At 45.1% G+C, this 16,326-nt stretch overlaps 1 protein-coding gene across 1 annotated transcript in view; it reads left to right on the top strand.

The window, feature by feature from the left end:
• LOC119951393 (BCL-6 corepressor-like protein 1) overlaps nucleotides 1-16,326 on the top strand; it is a 153,321-nt gene that overhangs the window by 72,158 nt on the left and 64,837 nt on the right. The window contains 2 exon segments of the mRNA XM_038774530.1: nucleotides 1,030-1,180; nucleotides 9,633-9,713. Coding sequence (XP_038630458.1) covers nucleotides 1,030-1,180; nucleotides 9,633-9,713 — 232 coding nt within the window.

Raw genomic sequence — 16,326 nt, forward strand, 5'->3', positions numbered from 1 at the left:
CAAATGCAGATAAAACAAACTCCACTATCTGACAGCCTCTATTAATCCAGGCATACAGTTAAAAAAAAGAAACTGCCCCAAACCATGGCACTAAATTTGCATCTCGTTCTGAGAGGCAGAAGTTGACTGGCCTACAAAATAGGAAATGAGGGGCATGCTGTACTGCATCATGATGTTATAGCTGAGCATATTGTTGGGCATACTTTGTGGAGCTTCCTTTCCTGATATGGGACTGCTTGATGCTGACACTGTGCCTGAAATGGAAAGTTCCATTCCCCAGCACTAATATGCTGTACCTTGTTTAAGTGTAATATAAACCAATATAGGTGTAAATACTTCATGTTATTTAAAACTGACTTATTAAAATGTAATTCCCTGATTCCATCTTTGTACACACACGAGATAGTGGATTGTAAAAATTGCTGGGCTAATTCTGGTCAGCTGAAAAGCAAGTTCTTCTGGATATCACTTTACCTCTCGACCAACATCATCAAACAAATTAGCTGTTGCAATTGCTGAGAAAACAACAGTGGCTGCGCTTCAGAGAATTAAGTGAATTTGAAGTGTTTCTTGTGGCATCCTTAGTACATAATAAACTGCAATTCTTTCTAACCATCCTTAGCCTTTCTTTCTATTTATATGGTAAACCCTTAATTGAGATATTTTTGCCAGTGTCATCATGGAACTAGGAAAAAAAGGAAGTGGAAATAGGAAGATAAGCAGTAATGGGATTCATATTTGATCAATACTGGTACTGTGAGACAGTGTTGCACTTCCTTGAAGTTGCCGTCAATTGATGAACCACTTCAAAAATTGCAATCTTGACTGCAACAATAGTAAATGGAGTAGGGCAAGCTGCCACTTAGCCGTGTTCTGAGTTGTTAATGCATCATTTTTTTTATTTTAGTGGGGGAATAAATGCAGAAGTAAATTTCAATTAATAACAAAATAAACTGAAATGATTGATTTGTCTGATAAATAATCATTCTACAAAATGTAAACTTGACCTCAGTTGAATGTAAATTGCAGGGATCCAAAAGACGGTCAAGCAGTCTCGAAGTGAGTCGGAGAGATAGTGAAGATGTCTGTTCATCCAAAGGAGCTGATGGAGAAAGAACAAGCAAACGGCTGAGGACACCAAAGACTGAATCCCCTTCTAGAACAGTAATACGAGAAAAAGGTAGGACTGATCTGTAGTATCACACGAATTACATGCTCTTTCATGCACAGAGGGGATGCAGATTTAATTAATGTATATAGTCATTCTTTTTTTATGAACAGGAGAACAGAATGTTACAAGTCTGAGCCTATATTTACACATGGTGATAATTTGACTTTAGGTTCATTTGCAATTGGCTTACTGCATGAAAAGCTGAAGGATCATCCCATGACAAATGGGAGAAAATAATTCATGTCTTGTATTACTGAAATTTGTGACGGTTGATTTTTAACTCGTGACGGGAAACCATGGAGTTATAAAATTTCCCACCTACCTACTGTAGATTGAAGCCATTACGGTGATATTACAGCCAGGTTGTTTTATCCAGGTCAGATGCCATTGACAAGCTGGTAAACGCCATATCTGCCCGCCGGAATAGGGTAAGGGATTCTGAGTGAATCTCATGGGAGAAACGGTGGGGGGGGGGATTGCCTGAGGTATGGGAACCCTAAACTTTTCTTGTGTGGCTGCGTTGAGAATAAATATTAGGAAAACTAATAGGACTAAAGCTGACAAGTGCCCCAGACCAGATAGCCTTAAAGATCTTAAATAAAATGGCTGCAAGAGGTAGTGGATAAATTGGCTTTAATCTCCCAAAATTCCCTAGGCTTTGGTTTGGTCCCAGCTTTGGAAAACCATAAATGTAACTCCATTAATCAAGAAAGGAGGAAAACAGAAAGTTGGAACTTACAGGCCAGTTAGTCTAACATCTGTCATTGAAAAGTGGCAGAATCAGTTATTAAGTTTATTGATGGTCTATCCTTAAGCAAAGAGATGTGTAAATTTTCCTGGATGTCTGTGAATGTCTATATTTAATTAGGTATTTGCTTGAGACTCAGGACTGCCTGGAGCTCAAAATCGCAAAGGTCACAGGCACAGACACCAAAGAACAAAGAAAAGTACAGCACAGGAACAGGCCCTTCGGCCCTCCAAGCCCGTGCCTACCATGCTGCCCGTCTAAACTAAAATCTTCTACACTTCCTGGGTCCGTATTCCTCTATTCCATCCTATTCATGTATTTGTCAAGATGCCCCTTAAATGTCACTATCGTGCCTGCTTTCGCCACCTCCTCCGGCAGCGAGTTCCAGCACCCACTACTCTCTGTGTAAAAAAAAAAATGTGCCTCGTACATCTCGTCTAAACCTTGCCCCTTGCACCTTAAACCTTCGCCCCCTAGTAATTGACCCCTCTACCCTGGGGAAAAGCCTCTGACTATCCACTCTGTCTATGCCCCTCATAATTTTGTACACCTCTATCAAGTTGCCCCTCAACTTCCGTCGTTCCAGTGAGAAGAAACCAAGTTTATTCAAGCACTCATAGCTTCCTCTATAGCGCTAATGCCCTCCATACCAGACAACATTCTGGTAAATCTCTTCTGCACCCTCTTTAAAGCCTCCACATCCTTCTGGTAGTGTGGCGACCAGAATTGAACACTATACTCCAAGTGTGGTCTAACATCTGACCAGACATCAAGTCTCCACAAAATCTCCACAGCTTCATCAAGATATTTAAATGACCAACCCAGCTTCTGGGAGCAAATTGATTGCCCTGGCCCCTGACCTGCCTCCATTGAACTGGAAAAGTGGGCAGATTGCAACTGGGTTTGGGGGTTCTTCGGTGTCAGCTTCTTAACCGAGTTCAACCCACTCATTTTGGTGGGATTAAGAATGTAGAAGTCTTTACATATTTGTCATTAAGCATATTTAATCAGTGCAGAACAACAATCCAAAAGACATCAATAGGATGTTGAAAGACATAGCGAAAGCAGCAGAATATAGGTCAGAGATGATAATGTTGAAATTCATAGTCCTCTAATCACATGTAGGAAACATTGCAGAGAAAACTCCCAGGCAGACCCTCTGTGTTACTTAAACTATGAAGAAAGATAGGAGAAAGGTGGACCTTTCAGCCTACATAGGAGACAATTGAGAGATGATCTTGCACAGATGTATAAGATTGTAACCATTGTCCGGGACAATACTTTAAATAGTAGAAATCCAGCACGGTGGCACAGCGGTTAGCACTGCTGCCACACAGCACCAGGGACCGGGGTTCAACTCCTCCTTGGGTGACTGTCTGTTTGGAGTCTGCACATTCCCCCCGTGACCTTATGGGTTTCCTCGGGGTGTTTCGGCTTCCTCCCACAGTCCAAAGATGCGCAGGTTAAGTGGATTGGCCATGTTAAATGGCCCCTTAGTGCCCAAATGGTTAGGTGAGGTAAAATTAAACTTTTCACAACCCCAGAGCATGTGCACGTGATTCGGTGGCCCCCACACACACTTCTCACACTCCTCTAAAACCCCTGGAAGAGAACACTATTCTTGCCCGAGTCATATGTTCCCTGAGTATGACCTTAAACTGTATCAGGCTCATCCTTGCGCATGAGGAGGCTACTTTTACCCTACACAGTGTCTCACTCCATACTCCCAAATTGATCTCCCCTCCCAACTCCCCTTCCCATTTTTTTCTTAATCTTCACCACCCGCTCACCTCCCTGCTCTACCAGCCACCTGTATATATCTCCAATTCTACCCTCCATTCCTACATCCAGAAGCAGCAGTCGTTCCAGCAGGGTGTATCTCGGCAACCTAGGGAACCCCTTCCAAACCTTTCGGCTTCTCCCCATACTCATACTGAACCTCCTGGCCCTCACGCAGCTGCCCTATCGCCCTCCTGTTGTCAGCCTATCGAACTGCCCCAGTAACATCCTCCTCCTCGCCAATCCCTCCGTGGTGGGCACCCTTGAGTACTCCCTGTCCACTTCCACTTTCTCGCTCATTGCACAGTTATATTCCTCCCTGCTTTCCCTATCCACGTGAACCTTGAACGAGATACTCTCCCCCCGGACCACCGCTTTTAGCGCTTCCCAAAAAATGGCCACTGCCACCTGTCAATTCTGATTCAACTCCACATAATCCTTTATCACCCCCCCCCCCCCCCCCCCCCCCATCCCGCCACGCCCACACCTTGTTACAAAAGCCTCCATCCGCCAACAACCCCGAATGAAACCTCCACCCCGGCTTCTGCTCTCATCCCAGTCAAAGCTGAATCTCCAACCAGTGGGACGCATGGTCCAAAATCACTTTCCCCGAGTACTCTGCCCTTTCCACCCCAACCAAAATCTCCCGCTCATCACAAAATAGTCAATCCTGAATATACCTTCAGACATGTGAGAAAAAGAAATACTCCCTTCACCCCGGGTTCTTAAAACGCCATGGATCCACCATACCCATTCTTTCCATAAATCCACCCAGCTCCTTTGCCATTAGTACCCTACCCATCGACCTGGGGCTCGACCTACCCACCTTCAGCTCTAGGACACAGTTAAAATCTTTCATAATCAACTGGTGCATGACCAAGTCATAAAACCCACATCATCTCAATTAGGTACATATATATTGACCAACACCACCGGCGTCCCTTCCAATACCCCACTCACAATCCCGTATCTCCCACCGGGTCCCTCATTTCCTTCTCGCTCACAAACCCCGTTTTCTTGCTCATTAAAATTGCCACTCCCTCGAAGGCTCCCTGGTGACCTTACCCTTCCCCACCCAAAGACTCATTCCACCTTCAAACGTCACCCATAACTTCGCCGGGTACAGCACCCCAAACCTGATCTGCCACCGATCAGCAACGCCTTGGCCATGTTGAACCCTGCACACCATTTTACCAACACGGCTGAAATATCCTGATATATTCACACCTTGCTCCCCTCACATTTGTAGATGCGTTTCTCCCAAGCCCAAAGCAAGATCCTCTCTTTCTCCACACGTTTGTGGAGTCTCACAATCATCTCCCGTGGCGGCACCCCAGCTCTAAGCTTCTGCCTCATAGACCTGTGTTCTCTGTTCACTTCAGCGGCCTTATCCAGCACCGTCTCTGTCACCAGCCCCGCCAGCATCTTTGACACGTATCATGTGGAACTCACAACTTCCACTACTTCAGGCAGGCCCACTATCTGCAAGTTCTGCCTTCTTGAACTGTTCTCCTGCTCCTCTACCTTTCCCCTCAATGTCTTGCAAAGGACTCCTAAGAGTCCCACCTCCGCCTCCAATGCCACCACTCGATCGCAGTGATCTGAGATCATCCCTTCGATCTCTCGGATCGGCAACCTCTGCATCTCCAAACATTTCTCCACCACCTCCATTGAGTTCTTCAGGGGTGCCACAGCCCCTTCGATGGCCTTCAAGCGATCCTCCCACATCTTCCTCTGCTGGTGAAACTCATCCTTGATGAAAGCCATCAACTGCTCCATCTGGGGCTTTCCGACTTGTACAAGCCCTTCCCTGTCTGCCATCCTCCCACTAGCTGCTGCGCTACATCTTTCCTCCAACTCCTTGGCCAGGTCTCTCACCATCTTCTGCTGGGTTTGGTTACCAGCGGACATACAACTCTCGGGGAAACTACTCCTCCGACCTTCAACTACACCTTTTTGTCAAAATTACACCCAATATCAGGTAAAAAGAGCTCTTTCCTTTGCCTTCAAGCTGGAGCTGCCCTGTGTGCGATCACTCACACCATAGCTGCCACCAGATGTCTGATCTCTGTCTTCATGTCTCATCTCTCTCTTCCCCCTCTTAATTTCCCTCTCCATATCTCTTGATCTCTCTCTCTGTTCCTACTCTTTCTCTGTCTCACTAATATGTCTCTCATTCCTTTCCCTATTCCTAATCTTTCTCTGCTATGTATATCCTCTTCCATGCCTTTGTTACCTATGACTTGACTATTGCAATGCTCTCCTGGTTGCCTTCCTATCTCCCACCCTCTAAACGTTGGGGTCATCCAAAACTCTGCTGCCTGTTCCTCAACGTGCACCACATCTTATTTATTCATCATCCGGTTTCCTCCGATAACCCAAAGATGTGCAGGTTATGTGGATTGGCATGATAACAATTGTCCTTTAGTGTCCAGGGATGTGCAGGTTAGATGGGGTTACACTGATAGAGTGGGGAAGAGGACCTGTCAGAGAGTCGTTGCAGATGCAGTGGGCCAAATGACTCCTTCTGAACTGTAGGACTTTGATAGTAACCTGTCCCCATACCTCCTTACGTAGCTCGGTGCCAAATTTTGTTTGCTGTGTGAAATATCATTGGACATTTCACGTTTCACAATGTTAAAGGTACTATGTAAATGCAAGTTGTTGATGTTTGCCTCCAGAAAAAAATTCATTCTCTGGCTAGGCAGTATTTATTTTGATATCTGTCCTTGATAAGGTTAGGAAACTCCAGCCTTTGCTCAGATATTGTAACTCCTTGCTAGATTACCAATCCACAATTTATTATTGCCTAACTAAAAGAAACAGACAGTTAACTTATTCTGAGAACTTATTTGAGCTGGTTTCTGGGAGGGGAATTAAATTGGCACAGTTCCACTCTGCGAGTATTAATTTTACTGTACTTCTTCAGTAGATTTTCAATATGGTGATCAGTTTTGAATTGGGCAGGAGTGGAATTGCAATAGATCATATTTAAATGTTATTTTGTGTCCAGCTTTTTAAAAAAAATATATTATAATAATAATATTGTCACAAGTAGGCTTCCATTAACACTACAATGAAGTTACTGTGAAACGAAGTTACTGTGAAACGCTCCTAGTCGCCACATTCTGGCGCCTTTTCGGGTACACAGAGGGAGAATTCAGAATGTCCAATTCACCTAACAGCATGTTTTTCAGGACTTGTGGGAGGAAACCGAAGAACCCAGAGGAAACCCACGCAGACACGGGAAGAACTTGCAGACTCTGCACAGATAGTGACCCAAGCCGGGAATCGAACCTGGGACCCTGCTGCTTTGAAGCCATTGTGCTACCCACTATGCTACTGTGCTGCCCATAAATCCATGGTGTTAAATTGTATTTGAATTTCATTACTGAAACTTCAATTACACTGTAGGCAGATTTGACCAATTCCAATGTGCATTCATCCAAAAGTATCATGGTGAGCTGGGAGTGGCTACGTTTTCGTGAATTCTGGCTGTCCTCATCTTGTAATTCTTTATTTTATCCCGGTGCACATTTCATACTTCTCTTTTCATGGGATGTATGCCTTGCGCTATAGAGTCCTGCATCTCTTTTGTTGGATTCGATATTGCCGATGAGGATGGGATGGAACTGCCACAGGCATCGTGTACTATACCGCCGACCCACTTCGTCCACGCCGAGGGAGGCCTCTACTCCAACCACACGTTGGGAAACTTGAACAATTTGACATGATTAGCGATGACTGGATCCAGTACGTTGTGAGTGTACGATATCAGCGAGGAGGTCAGCCCACCAACTGCAGTCAGTAATATCACGGTTTGCCGCTAATCCTCAACTATGGCATTGGAGAGAAAAAATATCGTACTCTCTCAACAAAATGGTATGTATAGTTGAGGATAAGCGGCAAACCGTGATATTACTGACCACAGTTGGGCCGACCTACTCGCTGATAGAGTCTCCCTCACCCAGACAGGCCAGACTCCCAAGTCTTTTTCCACATTAGTGGATTTGGTCGAGGCACATTTGAACCTGAAACCCCCGATTATAGTCCGAAGGTATCGTTTCCTCACGGCCTCGCAGGTCCAGGGAGAGTCCAATGGCGACTTTTTGGTGCACTTGTGAACACTTGCCGCAACTTGCAAGTTTGGGCCCACACGTCCGAATCCCTGCAGGACCGTTTTGTTTGTGGGTTCTGCGACACCAGCACCCATCGAAGGTTGCTGACGGAGACTCACTTAACCCTCCAGAGGGTGATGGACATCGCCGTTTCCTGGGAGAGTGCAGAGCTACGGGTCCGAGAACTTCAGCTCATGGCAGTCCTGATCCTCGGCCATCGAAGCGACCGCCGGCAGGCCGTGACTGGACCTGAAGGACGCGAGCCTCCTCGGGGCAGGGCCCGCTGCAGGAACAGAGGCTATCGCCATTGCACACACGGGATTGACCAGGACAACACCCCCGAACCAGAATACCACGATGGTATTCAACCAGATGTTGGGACCGGGGCCCTAGGCAAGCCCGTGAAGATGCCGTTCCCCGCAAGCCCCCCCCAGACATTACCACTCCCCTAGAGGCCAGGCATACTACGTCAAAGATCAAGAGGATGCCTACCAACAATTTCATTGCGTGACAGCTCCCAGAGTCTTGCCCATCAGTATAGCGTTGCAAGTCAATGGGTACCCCGTTGAAATGGAGCTCAACACCGGAGTGGCAGTCTCAGTCATCAACTGCCGGTCTTTGCCATGATCCAGTCTGGCCTCCAGACCTTGGTCCTTCGAGACACTGATGCCAGGCTGGCTTCTCTGGACATCAAAAGCACCACCCAAGTACCCATGATATATGGGGACCAGTCAGCATGCTTGACTTTGGTGGTATTCTGCGGTAGAGGCCCCAGTTTTTTGGGCCACGACCACCTGCGCCACTTGAAGTTGGACTGGCAGTGTCTGCCGGATGTACCCCCACAGGAGGGCTGACAAAGTTCCCAGAGGTTTTCATCAATGGTCCCGGCACCCGCAGTGGCTAAAATCAGCGTGGACACACGTACACAACCCCACTATTTCTGTACCTGGCCGGTACCATACTCACTGCGCCGCAAGGTTGATGCAGAGTTGGATTGCCTGGAGCACCTGGGCATCATTTGCCCTGTCCACTTTGCAGACTGGGATGCGCCAGATGTCCCGGTGTTGAAACCTGACGGATCCATGCATTGATGTGGAGACTATCAAATAAATAAATGCATGAACAAGAAAGTAATTGAAAGGTGTGGAGTGTAAACGTTGGCATAGACCAGCTTCAGCCAGATGACCTGTTTCTATGCTGTACATTTAATGTCATCTTCAGAAGAAGTTTACTGCTAATTTTAAAATCATAATTTCAATTGTAATTTTAAATCTTTTTAAAATCATAATTTCTGCATATACGTTGGTTTTAGTTTTGGAAAAACTAAAGACAAAGAAACAATTCACTGAACCTGAATCACATTAATTGACTTCAATTTCTAACATCTATACCAAAGCCTATGTTCTGTAAGTTCCACAAATAATTTTACTTTTAGTCTCAAGTCTTTGTCTTGAACTTTAGTCTCAATTCAAATATTGGTCATCAAGGAAATTCAGGTCTAATTTTAATTGGCAAAATAAATTTTAATCAGACTGTTTGCTTTCTCATTTTAGTCACCAGCTCAAACTGATATGCAAAATGGAAAAGATGCGAGGTTGGATTTAATATGCATTTCTGAGGCTGAACAATAGCAGTTTTACTCTGCACCTATCTCTGTTGCACATGTCCTGGGGAAATGATACTTGGGTGATGGAATGGGAAATGTTCCATCCCCCAGCTCGAACATTGCTTAACTTTGATTAGTAGAAAAAGAGCTTGAAGAAATGTGAAATGTTTTGATTTCATTATGTTTTGCGTCTGTTTCCTTCTTACCCAGATCTTTCTCTAAGAAAAGGGAAAAATAGTTTTAAGGACTTCATCCCAGTGGTGTTGAAAACCAGGACTCGTAGTCAGTCAGGTGAGTAAACTTTCCTTCAAATCGAAAATTATGGAAGATCAGACGAGAATACCCTTAATCCATATTATAGAGAAATTTTTCATACCCATTGTGGTGTCCACATATTTCTATGAGATTGGCAGCTTAATTCTCCTAATAAATTCCAACATGGGACATTATGTACCATTTTAGCCAAGTATGTAACTTTTATTTTAGATTATCTGAATGGCTATATCTTTCACCACATGATAATACACATTAGGTACTATTAAATTTATTTTGGGTTTTATATTTGGGATAAATATTACACACTATTACATCGTTAGTGATGACCGAGAAAATGGGAAAGGACGAGAAGCAGCAATTTTGATATAAATATAATTATAGCAGTAGAAACAGATTTCATTATGTGTGATTAGGCAATAGAATCACTGTACATTATGGATGTAAGACCAGGTAGGCATTACATACTGACCTGGTTGTGATGAATAAGGGGGGGGGGGTCTAAATATGGTAATCAAGAAAGTATGTTTCAAAAACAGTATGAATGTTGCTGAAAAGAGACATTTTGCCGAAGCTTTTTATCTTGCTCTCAACAAAACGATACATAAGAATGCCAAATTTCAAACAATCACAACAACTTATATTTGGGGGAAAAAGGTTGGTTGGCAAGTCGACTCTGGCCAAAGTGCTATCATGGTCAAAGCCACAGGGAACTATAGGCTTCACAAGCTCCCCGGAAATTTTTTTAAAAGGGCATAGCTTGAACATATCCTTTTATGTGCAGAGAATGGGTCCCTGTCCATGAAAGTATGTTGCTTCCCGCAAGCGTAAATGAGCAACATTATGAGTTTGATTGATCAGTTGTTAGTGTAGATGTAAGCAGTCAGGATTGTTCAGCAACTGCTACTCAATTGCATCTAACAATAGACATTTTGGGCTGGATTCTCCATTAGCGGGATACTCCGTTTCGCTGGCAACGCTCTTAACACCCACGAATTTCCCGACAGCGTGGGAATGCCCACAATGGGAAACCCCATTGGCCGGCTGCCGGGAAGGAGGATCCCGCTGCTGGCGGAGGTGCAATGCACCAGAAAAGGATGGGGTGGGATGGAGAATCCTGCCCTTTGTTTCGGGTTAAAAAGTGTGGCCTTGTTGAGTACGATCTATACTTTGAATATTACGAACAACAAAAGGAACATGCTGGTTGATTCGATCAGCCAATCATTGGGATATATGGCCTATACCTGGCATTGCACCAGCACTGAAGTTCATAAATGCATCAATTAATTGTGTGGCGGACAGACATCTTTTTGGACTGATGACAGCATCCTGTTAGTGGAAAGTACCGCTCATGTAGTCTCAGCATAGGAACAGTGTGATCGCATTGCTTAACCTGTTGACTTTTTTTAGGAACTTTGCCTTTCCAGGGTAATTTTAAGTAGGCCAGGCACTTTCCAGGTCCAAAAGTGGCAGCCTTTGACCCATTTGCAGGTTTGGACAATGCACAGGAACCAATGATCTGACCAGAATAACAAGTGTTGTCCTGCAGGGTAGATTTAATGTGCTCTATTTCTATACAAAGGTTGCAAGATGAACAAATGGGTCAGGCACTCTATAAGATTATAGCTCCAAACTTACAGCATGTGGAGCTATCTGAAATATATTGACCGCTGAAGGTAGGCATGTGGTAGATAGTAATGGAGAATCCAGGAGTGGATTTCTCAACTGCCATGTCAAGGAAAGGGAGCACATTAGACTGATCCATCTCAAAAGTGATTTTGAACACTAGATGGAGCATATTGGAAAAATACACAGGGACGGTATTATTCCATCAAAAATGCTTTTCTCATGAAACCCAGCAAAAATATGAGCGAGCGTTGGACAAGAGGGATCCCTTGGATACACCATCTATTTGGTGTCATTAAATTAAACTTGACTGCATAACTTACTAATTTCATAAGCTCAATTAATATAGATTGCATACCTGATCTCCGTACTGCAGATATGTGCTTCAAATGTGCTTGTTTGATATTGCAAGCTAACTTATGAAAGTGTCACTCCAGGAGGCCATCGACATTTGTGCTGTATCACTATATCACACCACTATAGATGTGCCATCGTTTTCTAAACCTGTGTTCTTTGAAATAGCAACTCTTTGCAGGAAATTAGTAGGAATTAATTCCATATAGATATCTTTGTTGAAGGGCAGATAGATTTGAACTTTTGAAATGCTGTCAGTCAGTTCTCACCCATCTTGATGGAAAGCAGCAACTGACCAGTGAAGGGATAGAACATAGAACAGTACAGCACAGAACAGGCCCTTCGGCCCTCAATGTTGTGCCGAGCCATGATCACCCTACTCAAACTCACGTATCCACCCTATACCCGTAACCCAACAACCCCCCCCTTAACCTTACTTTTATTAGGACACTACGGGCAATTTAGCATGGCCAATCCACCTAACCCGCACATCTTTGGACTGTGGGAGGAAACCGGAGCACCCGGAGGAAACCCACGCACACAGGGGGAGGACGTGCAGACTCCACACAGACAGTGATCCAGCCGGGAATCGAACAGGAATGTAGAGAAGAATCATGAAAAGTGGGCACCAAGTTATAAAATAATATTGGGGTGCCTGACTGGCTTTTCAACATTACTTGATGAGCGATCACAGTGCACACCATGATTGCGAATGCATTGTAGTGTCATTAAAGCCCTACAAGTATAATGGGAGGGCGATTTGCATTTATATACCTCATTCACTACAAAACCAAGAATGTTAAAATGGAGATTTGTGTGAGAAATGGAGATATTCCTTTTCCGAGAGACTGGAGAAAGTTTATTTAATTTATTGCCTTTCTTCATTGTAACTGAGTTAATTTAAAAACAAACTAATCAACAACAGCTTGCATTTATATAGCTGACATTCAAAGGCACTTCATAGATGTGTTATCAAACAGCATTTAACCCCAAGCTACATGAGATATTAGGAGAGGTGACTTGTAGCTTAGTCAAATTGCTTGATTTTAAGGACCCATTTAAAAAAGAGAGAGGTAAAAATAAAATTGAGGCAATGAATTTTGAGGGCATCACCTCTAATTATTATTTGTGCTCACAGTTTAAAAAATGTAAACATCCTAATTACTAACAGACGTCATTTTCCAACTGCTGCCTGTCCGTTTCTCAACTGAAAAACAAGCAGCAGAATGTTGAATATTGGAAGGGTGCATCTTGGGATGCCTAAATCTCTTGTAAATGGGTGCACAGAATGGCCCCCTAAAATCAGTGGTCGGCTGCTTAGATTTGCAAATCCCAGTCCTGCACAATTTGTACGTCCCTATTTACATGCTCTTCCTATTTGTACCAGGTGAAAAACAGTTTAACCAGCAGCTTTTATAGGCATCGCTGGTTTGGTACGTTTTTGTGGGCCACAGATTTGAAAACCCTACATCACTGCCAGTCACAGAGTAAAGCCCCCCTACACCCAACCCCACCAACAGCATCCACCCACCCTTTTGGCACTGTTTTCCAACTCAAATTGCTCATGGAGTTGCCAGACTCCCATTCCTGTGGTGTGGCAAGCTTCCCCGAGCACTGAACGCTCAACCCTTCAGCCTAATTATGCGAATAATGCTGAAAACGAAAACATTGCTTGCTTGCAGCACTGACTTTGGATAGGCGACATAACAAGTTTATTGACTTCACATTCACTTGGGGCTAGTGATAAAATGAACCACTTGAGACACAGATGAAAAGACAGAGGGCGTGATTCTCCAATGTCACGCCGGTTGGGAGAATAGCGGGCCACGCCAGTTTTTCACGCGACGCCGGTCCGATGCGCTCCCGCTATTCTCCCAAACGGCCAAATCTGTTTCATCGTGCTTTGTGCGCAAAAACACGGAGAATCGGCTGATGCACACAAAATGGCGATTCTCCGGCACCCCCGCTATTCTCCGGCCCAAATGGGCCGAAGTCATGACGCCATCGCCGTCCACATCTGCTTTTTAAAGTCGTCAGCCAGTCGTGCTGGCTGGCTGGGAAGAGAGGGAGAAGTGGGGGGGGGGGAGAGAGGGAGAAGTGGGAGGGGGGAGAGAGGGAGAAGTGGAAGGGGGGGAGAGAGGGAGAAGTGGGGGGGAGAGAGGGAGAAGTGGGAGGGGGGGAGAGAGGGAGAAGTGGGAGGGGGGGAGAGAGGGAGAAGTGGGAAGGGGGGAGAGAGAGGGAGAAGGGGGGAGAGAGGGAGACGTGGGGGGGGGGGGGGGGGAAGAGAGGAAGGAGGCGGGAGAGGGAGTGAGTGGAGTGGGTCGCCCACCCCTGGATGCAACATGTCAGCCGCCCTGCCATGGCAGGACGGTGACGGGGATACTGCCGCTGGTTGCCCTGTGGCTGATGGCTACAGCCACTGACGCACCAGTGAGAAGTGTTGCACGTTTTACTTGAGTGTATTACGCGTTTATTGGAGTGTATTAACACGCCTCCATTTAAAGGCCGTGTGCTTAACACTGCTACAGCTCTGTGTGTGTATTTTCAGCTCGGAGTCGCCAGATGCCGTATATAGACACCTCACAAGTATTTCAAGGTCAGGTTCAAAGTAATAAAAACTATACACGATCAGTAAGTTCAAACGATCAATATTTATTATACAAATATAATAAATACGCATGCACACGCTAAAGACTAATACTTATTTCTACTATTAAACGACTAAATATTTATCTAAGTAGGAACCAGCAAGGTCAGGGGACAAGGCCTTTGTTCCTTTCTGGGCTGCACCTTCTGTTCACTAATAGTCGAATACTGTATAAGTAATGCCGGGTTCACGTAGCGAGCGTCGTTTTGGCACTTACTGAACGATGGCTGGTGCTCAACGGCTGGTGATGGGAGACAGGATCAACGGCTGGAGTCGGAGTCAGGATACAACAGCAGATCTGGGCCGGAGTCAAAACAGCAGTCCAAGCCGGAGCACAAAAACAGCAGAGCCGGAGCAAAACAGACAGAACCATGTGCGGGATCTATCTTTATAGGTCCCCCAATGTCCGTGCCTTTTCGGGGCGGGCCTTTACCTGCCATGTATCGATTGGGTCATTTCCCAATCGATGTCCTACAAATCCCCCAATCTGAGGGTCTCTTCTCGATGGGTGGGGCGGTCTCTAGGGTCTTTTGTGATGGATACTTCTGGTGCCGTTTCGTCTGGGCGTCCACTCAAAGTATCCATTCAAACCCAAATGTTGCTATTGTGTGTGCCCAGATCTGGATTGCCTCATTACTATGCAAAGTGTTTTGCTATTTACACCTTTGGTTGAGATCTTCCACCTGGCCATAAACTAGTTTCGTTACATGCAGAATGCTAATTAGCCTTTGCAGACTGCTTGTCCTGGCTAAAACTGTTTTCTCCCTACAGTCTTAGCAGTTCTCCATTTTGTTAGCCCAGTGTCCATCTTAGGTGGCTACATTCCCTCCTTGTGATCCTCACAATAAAAAATTGTGAAGGATCACCTATGCACGTTGCTTCAATTGCTTCTGGGTGCCTTCTTTGTGTTCCCTGACCTCGGCAAGTTCCTGGGCGTCTATTCTGTCCTTGACTATGGGAAGAAATTTTTTTACCTGACATCTCTACTTGGCGCTATGTCAAAGGGGACATGCATTACCAAAACCGGGAACCTCTACTTATCACAACTATCCTTATCTTACCTTAAACATTTTATTACAGTCTAAACCTTATTCATTCATACCACATTACATAACATTTCCTGACTCGGCAGTCGAGTCCAGGACAATATAATACATGGGTATCTTTTATTCACATAGTGCTTTATTCATTGAGGGGCTGGGGGGATTGGTGGAAACCGAAAATAGGGGATTGAACTCCATAGATGGTTGAGGGGCAGGAACGGGAGGCTCTCCTTTTCCACTTCCTCAACCCGAGGGTCTGTACGATTATGCAGAGGATTGCAATCACTAGCAGTGATTCAATCACATATGACATGGAGTACCATGTCATAAATTTTGTGCAGTAAGAAGTCTTACAACACCAGGTTAAAGTCCAACAGGTTTGTTTCAAACACGAGCTTTCGGAGCACGGCTCCTTCTTCAGGTCTTCAGGTGCTGTGCCATACCCGAGCTTGGCTGACCAAAGTGGGTTCTCAGACAGGGCGGGTCCTCAGTGCCGTTTGTCCACTGCCTGAGTAACCTGGATTAAACGGGCAAGAATGTGTTTACCGTGGATTTGCAGCCTCTATTCGCCGAATAGAGGGGCACCTAAAAACAAGGGAGGAGCCAAGATGCTCCAACATCTGAAAACAGTGAACTGAAGTTCTCAGAGGTATCTGCAGATAAACTTAGTGTGCGTGTGAGGGCACAATCAAACCATTGGGTTGGGAACCGAAGTTTTCAAAGGTATCGGCGGGCAAGCTAAAGTGCGTGCGAGGTGGTCACAATCTTTTCAGCTGAAAAGAAGGTGTCCAGCCTCCAACTGAACCAATAACATTAAATACAAACAAACATAAACTGACAAACAAAACATACGTGCAGGTTCCATCAGAAAGGACATCGCTTCCCTCAAGCGGTTCCTATTTTACATCATCTGGACACCTCACTTTTCCTCTGTCTCTGTGAACAGGGTCACAAAGGGGTT

This window comes from Scyliorhinus canicula, chromosome 17 (genome assembly GCF_902713615.1).
Source record: "Scyliorhinus canicula chromosome 17, sScyCan1.1, whole genome shotgun sequence".
NCBI classification, from domain to species: Eukaryota; Metazoa; Chordata; class Chondrichthyes; order Carcharhiniformes; family Scyliorhinidae; genus Scyliorhinus; species Scyliorhinus canicula.